General features: G+C 34.6%; 1 protein-coding gene across 3 annotated transcripts; it reads left to right on the forward strand.

Annotated features, from left to right (window-relative positions):
- Nucleotides 1–4,529: 4,529 nt before the first annotated feature.
- On the forward strand, nucleotides 4,530–14,335 carry LOC140038286 (probable disease resistance protein At5g47260). Of its 3 annotated transcripts, none has more exons than XM_072083498.1 (3): nucleotides 4,530–4,936; nucleotides 9,121–11,454; nucleotides 12,936–14,335. In XM_072083498.1, the coding sequence occupies exons 2-3, from the start codon at nucleotides 9,175–9,177 to the stop codon at nucleotides 14,079–14,081; spliced, it is 3,426 nt and encodes a 1,141-aa protein (XP_071939599.1). In that variant the 5' UTR covers nucleotides 4,530–4,936; nucleotides 9,121–9,174; the 3' UTR covers nucleotides 14,082–14,335. The 3 variants fall into 3 exon arrangements, with proteins under 3 accessions (XP_071939599.1, XP_071939597.1, XP_071939598.1); XM_072083496.1 differs by having other exon boundaries at nucleotides 9,167–11,454; XM_072083497.1 differs by having other exon boundaries at nucleotides 9,174–11,454.
- Nucleotides 14,336–15,216: the final 881 nt, after the last annotated feature.

Raw genomic sequence — 15,216 nt, forward strand, 5'->3', positions numbered from 1 at the left:
GTAAAATCTAATTTTCTGTCTCCTTCTTTCCTATCTCTTTTTCTTTTCTCAATATTAATAAGTGTGAAAAAAGAAATTTGAGAAAATTCTTTTCTTTTTTTATTGTTGGATCTCTTAAAGTGAGAAAAAGAAGAATAATCATTCCAACTTTTTTATTTTTAATTATATATATAAAAGGGTCAATATATTTAAAAAAATTTTACCATACTAATTAGATTAACAATGAAGTAAAATGCCTACAAAATAATGCTAGGAATTAAAGCGATTATATCACTATAATTTAAAGGAATAAAGTAATAATAACAATATAGTAATGCTATAGAATAAAAGGTTATTATTGTACAAAATTTCTTAACATGTTGAGTTGAATTACTTATGGGGGTGAAGTGACTAAAAGATAACATTTGGAGGTAAACTGATAGTAGTAATATAGTTGAAGAGGGTAAAGTGATAATAACTCCAAAATTTATTAGTTACTTTGCTTTCCATCCTTTCAAAAATACATCACTTTGCTCCCAACATGATTATTATTGGTTGTTTTAGTGTTTCTTTTAATTTCTCTTTATCAAATGAAAGTCACATACACAACAAATGTAAATTTTTTAGTACCCTCTTAAAGGAAAGAAAAAAACCCAAAGTATTTTTTTTAAAAAAAATAATTTACTTAAAATAGAAAAAAATACTATGATATCTTCAAAACACAAAAGCCAGGAAAGAAAACTTCAAAAGCAAACAAATTGTTATTCAAGAAAAGAAACTTCATCATCCAAGAAAAAAAGAAAAATAAAAGGAAAACTTCAAACCAAAAAAGTTGCTATGAATTGATCCGAAACCAACATCACCCCAATATTTAGTATCATCTTCATCATCCAAGGAAGAAAGCAAACGTGTGATGTAGAGGGACCTTTCACCAAAAAAAAAAAAGAAACAGAGAAGAGTATAATTGAGAAGTTTGGAGAGATAACCGAATGAAACAAGAGTCTCCCCTTGGTTTGGGGTTGAGGCTCCGGACACGAAGCTATAACAGAGATCGTAGAGTTTCTTTTAAATATTTTAGTTTTGTTTGTTTAGATACTTTTAAGAACTAAATTTACACTATAAAGGATTAAAAGAAGAGTGTCTATTGGATTTGAATTAGTAATAGAGGTAGTAATGGATTTTCCTTAGTGTAAACAGAAGATCTCTTACTTATCTTCTCCCCTCTCCGAATCATCTAACCCATCACTTTTTTTTTACCAGACTGATATAAGTAGTAATTGAATATAATATCTCTATTAGAAAGGCATTTACGACTCACATGAATAATAGTTGAATATAATATTTCGGTTACAAAGATATACAAGCATTTGACGAATTACATGATCTATTTGGATGGATGATGTATTTTTTGGGCAATTGTATAAAAATTCACTATAATTTATTGTAGAATTTGTAGAAATTTTTTTGAAAAAAATAAAAAAAATTGTGTATTTTTCTTTTCATTTTCCTTTTCTTTTCTTTTTCTCTTTCCTCTCTTCTTCTTCCTCGTTACCATCGCTGCTCCAACCATGCACATTTAGGTGTCATCTCTGCCACTGTAGCCACACCCTCCCCTTTTTTCCTCTCTTTCTCTCTCTCTCCCCCCTTCCTCTCCATAATGTTAGGGACTAGGATGCAAAGTTGCAATTTGAACTTTTCTTATGATTGACAATAACTTGTGTTTAGCAAATTATGTTTTTTGTTTTGATAGTTTATCAACGGTTATTGAACTCCATACATCTCATTAAGGCGGCATCTCTTGCTTTGCGTGGACTAATTTATAATTAATTACTGTTGTTCCAATTAATTATAAGTCAATAATTGAACTAAAGAATTATTTAGTAGGTCAAGTCTAATACATGAGGGCCCAACTTTGGCACCTTAAAAAAAAACTGAGAGTAATTAATTGGTGTTTTCAAAATAATGTTTTTCAAAAACTAGTTTTTCAAATATAATAAAAATTTGTAAAAAATACTCTAAAAGGTCATCTAAAAACTAGTTTAATTTTTTTTAAATTTTAAAAAAATATCTCAAAATATATTCTAGAAATTCTTCTGCTCTTAAATATCCCAAAATATTTTCTAAAAATATCCCAAAAAATATTCTAAAGACTTTGCTATAGCAAAATTTTTCAAAAACACCCCCAAAAACAGCGGTCACTTTTTCAAAAACAAGCAAATACAATAATGCTTCAGTAATAAACAATAACTTAAAAAACATCTCATCCATATTAGTATATCAAATATTATGAAAAAATTTTATAATAAAACTTTTTCATATACACTGCTACAGTAAAATTTTTCAAAAATACCCCCAAAAGGTTATTTTGAAAACATAATTAACCATTATCTTATTTCCAAGTTGCCAATGATGGGCCATCCATCATCTATAGACTTAACATAACGAAAAAAAATACTTAGTTAAATCATTTGCTAACAAGAAACTGGAAGAAAACTAATCTTTGATTTAGTCCATGCAGAGAAAGAGAGTCATGTTCATGAAATGTTTGGAGGTCATAACAATTATTGATGAACCATAAAAAACAGAATCATGTTTTTTCTAGCTACACAAAAGAGATCACAGAAACCAAACCACAATACGTAAGGCTGGAGGTGAGAATGGATCTGAGCATAGTAAATTACGGGGTTAATCAGATTTAATCCCCTTAAAGTATACCCCATTTTTCAGTTTACCTCCTAACCTTTAATTTTGCTCACTTTATCCCCTATAGGACAAAATTGCCCTTGCATTATTTTGATTTTTTATTTACCTTGTTTTCCTTTCTTTTATTTATTTTTCTCTTTCTTCTTTATTTAATTCTTTCTCTTTCCCACAAATATCTTCACCTTAATGATTGAAATTAAAAAAGAAGAATTGCAGAGATCTATCTTCTCCTTAAATGATTAAAAAAATATTCAAATCACTTTCCTAAAATACAATTTTTTTAGCCTTTCAATTCTTTTAATTTTGGATTTTCCTCTTTCCTTTTTAGTTTCTCAAGAAAATATCATAAGATGAAATTGTTTTCCTTTCTTTTGTTTCTTTTTCTCTTTCTTCTCTCTTTCATCCTTCCCAATAGAAAATTCCATTTCAACGAAAATTTTTGTTTTGAGTTTGTAATTGCATATTTCTGGGTGAAGGTTTAAAAGGTATTAAAAACTAATTTTGATTTTTGTATGATGCCACCTGTCACAAATTTCAATTGATGATTATTAATCAGGTCACAATTTCATCTTAAGATATTTTCTTGGGAATAAAATAAGAAACTAGAAAGGAAAGAGGAAAATCCAAAATTAAAAGCATTGAAAGGCTAAAAAAATTATATTTTAGGAAAGTGATTTGAATATTTTTTTAATCATTTAAGGAGAAGATAGATCTCTGCAATTTCTCTTTTTTAATTTCAATCATTAAGGTGAAAATTTTTGTGGGAAAGAGAAAGAATTAAATAAAGAAGAAAGAGAAAAAGAAATAAAAGAAAGGAAAACAAGATAAATGAAAAGTCAAAATAATGCAAGGATAATTTTGTCCTATAGGGGGTTAAGTGAGCAAAATTAAAGGTTAGGGGGTAACCTAAAAAATATGGTATACTTTAAGGGGATTAAATGTGATTAACCCTAAAATACAATACAATACAACACTGGCGGATTTAAGGTGGGGGCACGGGCCCCTACTGTTCCCCCTTAAATTTCTACAATATGCATAGAATTTTGATATTATCTTAAGTGTACCTCCAAAATTTTTTTATGAAATAAGTGAAAGAATTACGTGATCTCTTAAATTGGTTCATGAACTAATATTCTAAAAGGATATGTGAGTCACAAAATTTTATTTGAAATAAGTTCAAAAAATATTTTTCATTTTAACTTGTTGGTGATTTTTTTTTTACTTGAAAAACTAACAAAAGAGTAGGAAAAAAAATTTTAGTGTTGCTTTTGCCTCCACTAAAAATTTTTTCTGGCTCTGCCACTACTATACAATTGGTAAATATGAAATTTTGAGTTTTTTTATTTTTGAAAATTTGAACCAATTTCATCTCTTGATTCATCAACATCAAATTGATGTCCATTTCAAAGTAAAATCAATTTCAATATTAAAATAAAAGGCTATTACTCGCACATGCAGTAAGTCATAGAAAACAACAAAATCTTATGGATAGATACAAAAAGACTTGAAGTCAATGGTGATTGGGGATTTTTTTTTTTTTTTTTTTTAAAAAGCATCGGTAAAGCAAGTTGCATTTCTTGTAAAGTAGATAAATGCCTGACGAGAAAGTTGCATTTCTTGTAAGGTCATGCAGACAAAATTAACAATGAAGCTTATCCACGAAAAGCAATGACAGCAACACCGGACCAATTAAAGGAAAAAGGGGTTGAAACCTTTTGGAAGCAATGTACACTTTACCCTAGTACCCCTAAGAAGAAAGAACAAAGTGACACAAATCCCCATGATCTATTGTTTTAACTACATTGAAACCTTTTGGAGCATCAACTTATTGATTTGGCTACAAGTGATCCTCAATTGAGGGGAAAAGCAAAACACTTGTGGCAGATGATATATCCACCAAAAGTATTGGAAAAACAGTGATTGAAAAAATAAAGAGTTGATTGAAATTGTGTTTGAATAGTATATTATTTAAGATAATTTTTTTAAAAAAATATAAGAGTACTTTTTAATATGATATATATGATATAAAAATTAGTTAAAAAATATGTTAATGATATTTTTTTTAATTAAAATTGCGGATGCTGGACCTTAATATCTCCAGCGTCACAGCCTTGACTCCGAAACTCAATCATTTCACCAAGTCTTAGCCACTTAGCAGCTTTCTGCAAAGGAATTTGGAATGGAATCCTCGGTGAGCAATCTGCTGCGCAATATTGGTTCAGCACAATAGACCGGCAATCTGCTTCAAGTTCAGGTGTGTGTGCATGCTTTTTGAGATTCAGCTTAATATTTTTTCCTTCTGTCTTTCCAAATACTGCTGGTGCTTAATTCTTTAATTCCGTAGCATAGAATATAACTTGTACTTTAAAAGATCTCATATATTGTAGTTTGAACTTCTGCTGGGTGCTTTTAATTATCTTCAGCTGTGGAGTCAACTGCCTGTCTTCTTGGTCTACCTCAGATTGCTGGTTAGGCAATTATGAGGGATTCGGGACTCCAATTGTACTCACAAATCTAATCGTAGCATCGAATTAACCAGTAGTTGTTCAAATTTATCTTTCAAAATAAAAAGAAAATACTAAAATTTGAAAGGAGCAGTTTAGATTGAGTCCTATTATTAGATCGGGCTGCACGTTGCTATTTGCAGTTGAATAGCTGACTGCACTCAGTCCAGTTGAATAGCTGACGAAGAATAAGTATGTCAAGACTTGATGATGATGGCTTCTAATAGCTCTTCACTTCTTTATCAGTGGAGCAGTGGTGAAAGTGTACTTTGTGGTGTCATATAATCACCGACTCTGACGTAGAAAAGTTTTGTAGTATACTATGAGAGCTTCATTATCAGTTGTTTGATAACAAATGAAACCGTACTTAGATGCAGAAAACTGGACAGAGGATCAGTGGGCTTTGGCTTTGATGGGTGTCTTCTACTTTGCCAATAGTCAAAGCCAAAGTTTATCGAGTATTTCAGACTTGAAGATAAGTCGAATAGGGGAGCAAGGAGCTGCGAATCAATCATTGAGGGGGTCATGTATCAGTGTTGATATTATGAAGAAATTGGAATTGCAGAGATATAGAAGAATAAGGTAGATGAAAGGAAGAAGTTAGAAAAAAGAGGAGAGTTGAGAGAGCAATTGGAGAAAGAATTATTAGTGCACTTTAGAAGAGAGAGAGAAAAGGATGAACGAATTCAGATACAATTTTTCTTGATTCTTCCTTCAACTAACCTTGGTATTTAAGGACTAATGCAGCTATTACAAGTGGCTATTCTGTCACTAATTCTCCAATTACTGCAATTAAGGGGAACATACTCCCTAATGAACAAATCGGCAACATTTCACCCATAGTCCATGACAATTTCCCTCCCCTTAAGACTGAACCTTGTCCTCAAGATTTGAAGTCAGGAAACTAATTGGTGATGAAGGACAAATCCTCCCACGAAGCTTCCTCAAATCTCAATTGCTTCCATTTAATCAGAAGTTGGTTTGTAGGCTGAGAATTCCTCAAAATAGCCCTTCTTTTAAGCACCAATTCAGGCTCTAGTAAATAATGATCATCAACATCAAATTCTAGTGTAGTAGGCTTGTATGGCGCTTCCCACCTTCTTATTTAACTAGTAGACATGGAATACTGGATGTACCTTGACTCTGGGTGGAAGCTTCAGCTTATAGGCTACCTTCCCAATCTTTTCAATCACCTCAAAATGTACATAAAACTTAGCAGCCAGCTTCAAGGATTTTCTGATTGCGATTGAGTGCTGCTTGTAAGGCTGGAGCATTAGGTATACTATATCCCCCACTTGAAAAGATCAGCAAACAATTTCATCCTGTTTTGTGCTTTGTTTAAATTATCTTTAAGAGTCTGGATGATTGAAATTCTATCCTGTATCCAATGATTGGTTGCAGGAATAACTGAGTCATGAAAAGGACATAATGGTAAGTGTAGGGGCTCATATCCATATAAAGCCTGGTGCCTGGTAAGTGTAAGGGCTGATATCCATATAAAGCCTGGAAAGGAGCCATTTTCAAACTGTTGTGAAAGTTGGTGTTGTACCACAATTTAGCTAATGCAATCCATTTGCTCCAATTATGTGGCCTTTCTCCTGTCATACACCTCAAGTAAACTTCAAGACACTGATTAAGCCTTTCAATCTAACCATAACTTTCGGGATGGAAAGCTGCGCTATAATTCAATTGAGTGCCCAGTAGTCTAAAGAGCTCCTTCCAGAATATATTAGTGAAGATCTTATCCCTATATGTCACTATAGACTCTGGTAATCCATGAAGTCTGTGAACCTGGTCCAAGAATCAGCAGAAAAAGGACGCGTCAGTGGGATGAAATGTCCAAATTTAGTCAGTTGATCAATGACTACTAAGATTTTGTCAAAACCATCAGATGCATGCCAATAAAATCCGTTGTAATAAGTGACTATGCCGGTGTAGGAATAGGCAATGATTGCAGCAACCGTGGTTAGGGGACATTTTCAGTTTTGTTGGGTTGGCAGACATCATATTGTCTAACAAAGGTCACCACTTCTTGCTTTAATCCTGGCTAGTAAACTAGATTTGACTTTCTGTAAACACCCTAGTTGACCAGAATGTCCTCCTACTGACGAGGCATGTAACTATTGAATAATATGAGTTCTGAGATTAGTAGAATTCCCACATAAATTTTGCCATGAAACCTGAGAATGCCATCTTTGTATAGGGGACACTACCAATTTACCAAATCTCTCCTGATATTCCTCAACTGCTCCTTGCTGTTATAATTTATTAAATTCCTCCACTTCATCACGTAGGCTCTTATCCCCAAATCCAAGGGAACCATATTTCTGCCTTATCTTCGAGGAAGACTTCTATCGCATCCACCTTCATTAACCGAGGAACTTGATAAAATGTGTACTTATTGCATTTTGTCAGCCATTCCCTTGGATTATTTCCCCAACAAACAACTCAATTCAGCCTTGGGTTGGTAGGGAGTGTTGAATTTTCCAATCTTCTCCTTCTTGTTTCCCGTCATTACTAACTCCTCCTCACACGGTTGGCTGGGATTGCAAGTGAGGAGTTGGTAACAAGGGTGTTTTGCTCACTATCATCTGATCTTCTTTAGCTTTTGCCCTGTTCAACGTCCTCTTTACAGTGTTCATGCCAACCATGAGAGAATCTATCTTTGAATTGAACTTATGCTGTTTTTCTTCCATTTTTCCCAATATTGGGTGAAGTTTGGAATCCATCTTCTTGTTCTGCACCAGCAACTTAGACTCCACTTGGAGTTGAAATTGCATCCATTGCTGTTACAGATTCTCCAAGGATTCTTGAAATTTCCCATCCTGCTTCTTGATCTGTTCCTCCAACTTCAAGCCTACAAAAGGAAAAAAGAAAAGAAGAGGAGTTACGATTCAAATTAGGGATTTTATGATCACCTATCTAATATCGCTATTAACTAAATTGGGTTTTCAGGATGTTCCTTTCCTTTTGTTGGTACTTAGTTCTAGAAACCAACATTGTTGATATATAGTTTGATTAAAGAAAATAGAATGATATTTGCAATATTCTAATAGGCTTGAACAAAAAAAAACTTTAGAGAAGTATATGAGGACATTAGAAATGAAATAAGAGAGTAATGTCGACATCATTTTTGTTCTTTAAATGGATTCAAGGAAACTTTTACCCGGTTAAAATGCCTATTACATTGGGTAGGGGCTAAGTGTAACTAAAGTGGATTCAAGAAGGTAATGTGGAAGTAACTAATTCAGGAGCTTAAGACAAAAGAATGACTACAAATTATTTATCTTCTAAACATGAATGCCAGGGCAAAAGTAAGTATATGTGTTTGTGCTTGTAAAAATATATTTGTTGGCAAAATCAATGTGCAATCTTATATGGTATGTGTGTAAATTCTATATATGTGGAAGTAGATTTTCTAGCTAAGGTCATGTAAACTAATTGAAAAAAGTTAACGGATTAAATTGTCATTTGATTATAAAGTTCAATGATTCAACACATTCTAACTTGTCTAAAATTCACATTTGAGTTGCTAGATTTTAAAAACTCATTGATGGAAAACATCCTATTCTAAATTTATTTAAAGGTTAGAAAAACATATCCTGTCCTCTTATATTCTGTGAAACATAACTTATTTAAAAGAATAAGACTCTGATTGTCATCTGAATCCCCCCCCCCCCCCAACACAAAAAATTGCATGGGTAAATTTTCAAATTTCCACGCAACAATAGATTTGTTAATACTTCAATTGTGTACTGTCCAATAAAATTAATTAGATAAGAAATGTAACTTTAATTAGGAATAACAACTTAAATAATTACCTAGCGAAACAATCTGCAACACCAAAATATGTTCTACATGTATAAGAGCAACATACTCGTGCTTGGGGTGGTGTTTGGAACCATTGAATAGATTTTATGATGAAAATTTGTAGTCAGTGACAGAATCTCGGCCTAGGACTGCTCAAGATAAATTTGCAGTTTGCAGGATGTCAATTCCGCCACCGGTTGGGCCATCTGTTTCCGCTGCATACGGGGATTCTAAAGACGTCTTTCCGCACAAAAATCACAGGAGAAGGCATGTCATAGATTTACCCCACAATTTTGAAACACTAAAAGATCAAGTGGATAGTCTCCATGCACGTTGGAAGGTCGTCCATGACGATATAAATCGTCAATCAGCGACCAGACAGAAAAATGATTGTCATGAAGCTTGTTGTAATGAATTAGAGCGGATATTGAAATATTACCAAGAGAACATCGTCAACCGGTACAAAAAGCTAGTTGGACTTGAATTAGGAGGAAACCAAACCCCGGTCCATGAATTGTCAGCCGCTTCCAAAGGTTGGAAGAACAAATTTTGTACCCCAACATTCTACAAACTTGCAAGGCTGGATAAAGATGTTCTAAAGTTTACGACCGAAGTCACCAATCTGGAAAATAAGATTACACTTGAGCATGTAACCAGTCCGATAAATCCAGAAATTGTTGTAACACAGAGTGCTAAAGATCTAACTCATGTGCCTTCACATGACCTTGATAGCCTGGTGGACTGTTTACGTGATGCATACTGCAAGAGGATTATCATCCACGGAGAACCACAAGTTGGAAAAACAAATATTTTGAGAAACTTGAATAATCTGTTGGGTCAACGCCCTATCCAACTTGAATTGGACTACGTCATTTGGGTGACCTTTCCGACTCGTCGGCCTGAGCCAGAGCCAGGGGACATCATCACTGACATACAAGACAAAATTCTTCAGCGTCTGGGCTTAACTGGGCAGAATGGTGGAAGTGGGAAAAAAGAAGTAATATCTAGAGCACTACGTGAGAAATCATATTTGCTGCTTTTTGATGGGTTCTCTTCATCAATTGAGCTTGAGGACATTGGAATCTTTGAAGAACATGAGCACGGGAAAGTCATCATTGAAGCTAAAGATCCATATCTCCTGAGGAATTTTCGATTTGACAAAGCAGTCAAATTAGAGAGGTTGCCGCCCCAAGATTCGAGGAAATTGTTTGATAAGATCATTGATGATGAAACACTTTGTGAACAAAACACAGTTCTAGCTGACTTGATTGTTAAGGAGCTTGGTGGGCTTCCAGGGGTGATCACGTCTGTAGCTGGGCAGCTGAAAATTAATAAACGAGTACAATACTGGGAAGGTATGATTCAAAGATTGAAAGCAGATATTTGGGACAATAATCTTCTGGAATTGGCAGGCTTGGTAGGAGTAAAATTTGCTTTTGATACAGCTTATACTATATTGAATGAGAATGATCGAAAGTGCATACTTTATGCAGCATTGTTTCCAAAAGAGTTCACAATTCCCATAGATATTTTGTTCGAATGTTGGAAAGCTGAAGAGTTTCTATGGTGTCCTATTCCTACATTCTCTCACGCACAAGGAGAAGGAGCATGTGTACTCAAACAGCTGATAGAGCTTAATCTCTTAGAGAAGTGTTCCGAACACCATGTCAAGATGCCAATAAACTATAGGAGAGTTGCACTTGAAACACCTTTCCCTGGGGAGAAAAATGCACCATCCTTTGTCAGGTCAGGTCCAGAGATAGACGGACACCTAAAAGACGAAGAATGGGAGATGGCTGGAAGGGTGTCTTTGATACGAAGCCAATTAGAGGAATTACCTGCGAGCCCGAAATGTGGGGATATGTCAACACTATTTCTGCAACTTAACCCAAGCTTGAGAATCATTGAGGAACTGTTCTTCACAAGAATGCAGAACCTTCGAGTTTTGGACCTGCACAGCACAGGAATAAAATTGTTGCCTCCTTCTATTGCCCACTTGACATCACTCCGGAGTTTATACCTCAACAATTGCTGTGACTTAACCGTGCTTCCACCTGAAATAGTGAAACTCAAGGAGCTCGAAGTTCTTGATATTCGAGGCACATCAATCCATTGTTTGCCTGAAGAGATCAGCAGTTTGTTTGGCCTTAGGTGCTTGAGGTTTTCATTTGTCCTTGATGCCTGCAACCCGAATCTGGAGCCAGAACGGACATGGCTGATATTTTCCCCTGGAACAGCTGACCAGCTTAACAAGCTCGAGGAGTTGACTATTGTCTTAGTCAATGGAAGCAGTGAAGGCATTGTTAATCAAATAGAAACAGAGGTGCTGGAATTTAAGAACAAAAATAATCAGTTTAAGTTAATTCTTTTTAGGCCGTCCCAATCAGACCAAGGGAATCCAAGTATTCCTGCAAGTGATGATCTAACAGGAAACCAGTCTCGAAGATCAGACTACCAGGTAACCCTTTCCTTCGTGATCTGTTGCACCTTTTCAAACACGAAAGGGGGCAAAATTACTTATTCTACAATGAAAATGTTTCTTTAATTTTTTGAAGGTATAATTTTTCAGAAACCTCCCCTTAGGTCTAGGTTTCTGACAGTTTCACTTGATGCCATAAAACTATGAAAAATCTCACTTATCTCTCCTATTTTAAATTTTTTTGTAACATTAAAACCCATTTCAAAATATAATACTGAAAAAATTATTATGGGAGGGAGAGTATAATTTCATTCCAAATTTGCCTTTTTCTTGTGATTTATGAATTGTCATAACACACCAAATTTATCTCTTAATTTTTGTCAATTGATTGGTGTAATTCTTTAATTAAAAACTCTTTATTAGTTTTGTATCATTGGTTTAGACAAAAAAATGTTAATTACCTAAAATTACGAATGATTTACAATGCTCTTATATATTATTTTTGCATGTTGTAATTTTTTTAGTTTTCAAGCTATCAATTTGGACAAAAAAATTATAAAATTCACAAAAAAAATATATGATTTATAATACTTCTTAAACTAACTAAAAACACTTTTTTGTACAGAAAATATTATCTTTGCAACTTGTAAAAAATTCAATAATTTCAAATATTAACTATTGATATTTAAAGACACTATATTTTGTTCAATCAGAGTAAACCTTCGGATTAATCTTTCCTACACTGACAGTGTATACACTATCAGCGTTGGATGATTGACAACTATGCATAATTTGAATTTGAAATTCAACTTTTGCACACATGTCATGAATCTAACGATGATAGTGTATACACCGTCAGTGTAGGAAAGATTTACTCTAAACCTTCATGCTTTTTTATTTTTATTCATTATCAAATTACACATGCTTTTGTAATGAAAAGTAAGACAACAAAAAAGCAAATTTGTTATACGATTATATTTACTCTCCCAAAATGATTTTTTTATATTATATATTAAAATGGGTTTCAAATTATACAAAAGCTTAAATTCAGGGAGACAAGTGATATTTTTCAAAGTTTAAGGGTGCTAGTGAAAACAGTTAGAAACCTCAAGGGAGCTTTCAAAAATTATCCTTATTTAATTTGTTTAGTATTTGAAAATTTGCTTATTTATTACCCTTCCCCATATATTCTTTAAAAGCTTCATTTTGTTCAAGTTTGACTTTTTTATTTAGGATGCATTTGATAAAACTGAACTTTGAAAACTAAAATCTAAAATTTGATATCTGAAATCTAAATATATTAAACTACTAAATTATTAATTACTAAATTTAATACATTTGAATATGTACCACATTAAATGATAAATGAATAGCATATGACCTATTATTTGGAGCAAGTTTTGCTTAATAAGTTTAGTATCACTCAAATAATTCAGATATTGTATATTTGGTTAACAAATGTATTGAACATGCTAAGATATGAAATTATTAATTTAAGTATTCAATTGAGTTATCAAAAGGGACAGAGCACGCACACCCCACAGCATCGACAAGGCAGCAACTCCATTCACAGCTACGAAGCCGCTCTGAGCTCCTACGAAGCCGCCTGCCAAGCTGATCCACAGCTCCAGTCTTTAGACGCCACTCTCCAGGAACGCACCAGCCGAGCCATCAACTCTATAGCTGTAGGCCTCGACTTCAGGGCCCTCTCCCTCGACTCCCTCTCGGAAGTCACCGAATGCTTGCTGGAAATGAAGCAAGAAGTAGTCAACGTCATCCTCCAATGCAAGAAAGATATCTGGAAAGACCAAGACTTATACGATCTGGTCAACGATTACTTCGAGAATAAACTTCAAAGTTTGGACTTTGCTGCCCTCGAAGCTTGCCTCAAGCGTGCCCTCCATACCCAATCCATTGTTCTCCTCGCCTTGCAGAAATTCGAGGAGGAACATGAAAATGCCCAAGCCCATTCCCAAGAAGAATCCGTCAATCCTTATCCGAAAACCCTACAGGAGTTGTCCAATTTTAAGGCCACCGGCGACCGTTTTACTCAGGAGTTCTTTTCCTTGTTTCAAGATGTTTATAAGCAGCAAGTTTTGATGTTAGAGAGACTGCAAGCTAAAAAGAGGAAGCTTGACAATAAATTGAAGTCAATGAAGGGTTGGAGGAAGGTGTCTAATGTTATTTTCATAGAAGCTTTTGTCTCTGTTTTGATTTGCTCCGTCGTGGCTGCGGCTGTTATGGCTCCGCCGGTGGTGACGGCATTGGCTGCGGCAGCAGCGTTGCCATTGGGGTCGATGGGTAAATGGTTGAATTCTATTTGGAGTAAGTGCGAGAGGGATTTGAAAGGGCAGAGGGAGGTTATATTCTCAATGCAGATTGGGAATTACGTCGTGATTAAGGACTTGGATAGCATTAGGGTGCTTGTGGATAAGCTGCAGATTGAGATTGAGGCATTGCTGCAGACAGCTGATTTTGCCATGAGAGAAGATGAGGCTGTGGTGATCGCCGTGACTGAGATAAATAAGAAGGTGAATGGGTTTATGAAAACCATTCAGGATTTGAATGATCATGCTGACAAGTGTAGCAGCTATATTAGGAGAGCGAGGGCAGTGATTTTGAGGCGAATCATTAATTATGAAGGAGAGCGGAAGTGTGTTTCCTAAAAGGAGGAAGCCTGTGTCCCAGATGATGGGAGAAAAGTTCAATGAAGTTATCAATTCTGCTGTAACAAATGCTAAGCGCATACTCAAGATCAAACCAGATGGAGGTGGCAACTAAATGATTACGGGCTGATGGTGGTTTTCAATGTGGTGTATGTTACTGTATTGTACGTTCAAATAAGAGTAAGCTGATATTATCAACTTGTATCGCTGTTTTTAATCCTTATAGTAAACAGAAAAAGAGTGTTGTTGTTCCAGTAGTTTTTCGGTATTTGCATCCATGCACAATTCTTGAGTTTTTCGGTATTTGCATACACAAGAATTACTATCTCCCCCCTTTTCTTCTTGAGGCTGAATAATCAAATGGCTTCGTTTTCTGATTGATGCTTGAACTTTTTTTACTATGAAAAATAAGTTTTTTAATTATGGCATATAAGATCCATTTCTTACTTTCGTTGGAGTTGTGAGCTTAATCATGTAACTACGATGGGCTCTTAAAAAAAAAAAATTTGTCTTGGAGTAATTTGGGACAATTTATTGTTGCGTTTACACATTTTATAAGCTCTTTTCCAAAACATGGCTAAGAATATAAGAACGGGCCAAAGAACAAATGAAGATGGGTTTGATCTGTGTGTGTGTGAATGTGCTGTTTTGACAATAATAATAAATCAATTTTGAGACTCAGAAAACTATCTAGAGTTCTAGACTATAAAGGACAAATGACATTTGTGACCGACTCTAAGATTTTTTTTTTTTGGAGGGGTCTTTGGATACTTGCTCTTGTGAAATTATTGTTTTAAAGTCAACTGCAAGACTTATCTACGAATTTAATTTCAGAAAACCAGCTGGACAGCCTGGACTAGATTTGACTTTATGAGGTTTGGAAATACAAAAACTATCGACTGTTCTTTTGAAGATTTCATTGCTCCTTAAATCGGAAAAACTAGTGTGACTGACGAAAAGTCAATGAATCAATTTTCTGAAGACCAATCTTTTCTTGGATACCCCTTTCACTTTCACAACAATGACCCCAGCCAATAGCCTCTCTCTCTCTCTCACGTGTACACACCAACAGGCAATGTTTGACAATTCGCTGGAATTAATAGATTAATATGTCCAAAGTAAATTCTCGCCAGCC

The sequence above is a fragment of the Coffea arabica genome, chromosome 3e, assembly GCF_036785885.1.
Source record: "Coffea arabica cultivar ET-39 chromosome 3e, Coffea Arabica ET-39 HiFi, whole genome shotgun sequence".
NCBI classification, from domain to species: Eukaryota; Viridiplantae; Streptophyta; class Magnoliopsida; order Gentianales; family Rubiaceae; genus Coffea; species Coffea arabica.

Excerpts from the sequence above, each read along its gene's own strand:
- LOC140038286 (XM_072083498.1), top strand. The coding sequence starts at position 9,175 with ATGTCAATTCCGCCACCGGTTGGGCCATCTGTTTCCGCTGCATACGGG. Across the intron at positions 11,455-12,935 it reads CTCGAAGATCAGACTACCAG|GGACAGAGCACGCACACCCC; the intron begins GTAACCCTTTCC and ends AGTTATCAAAAG.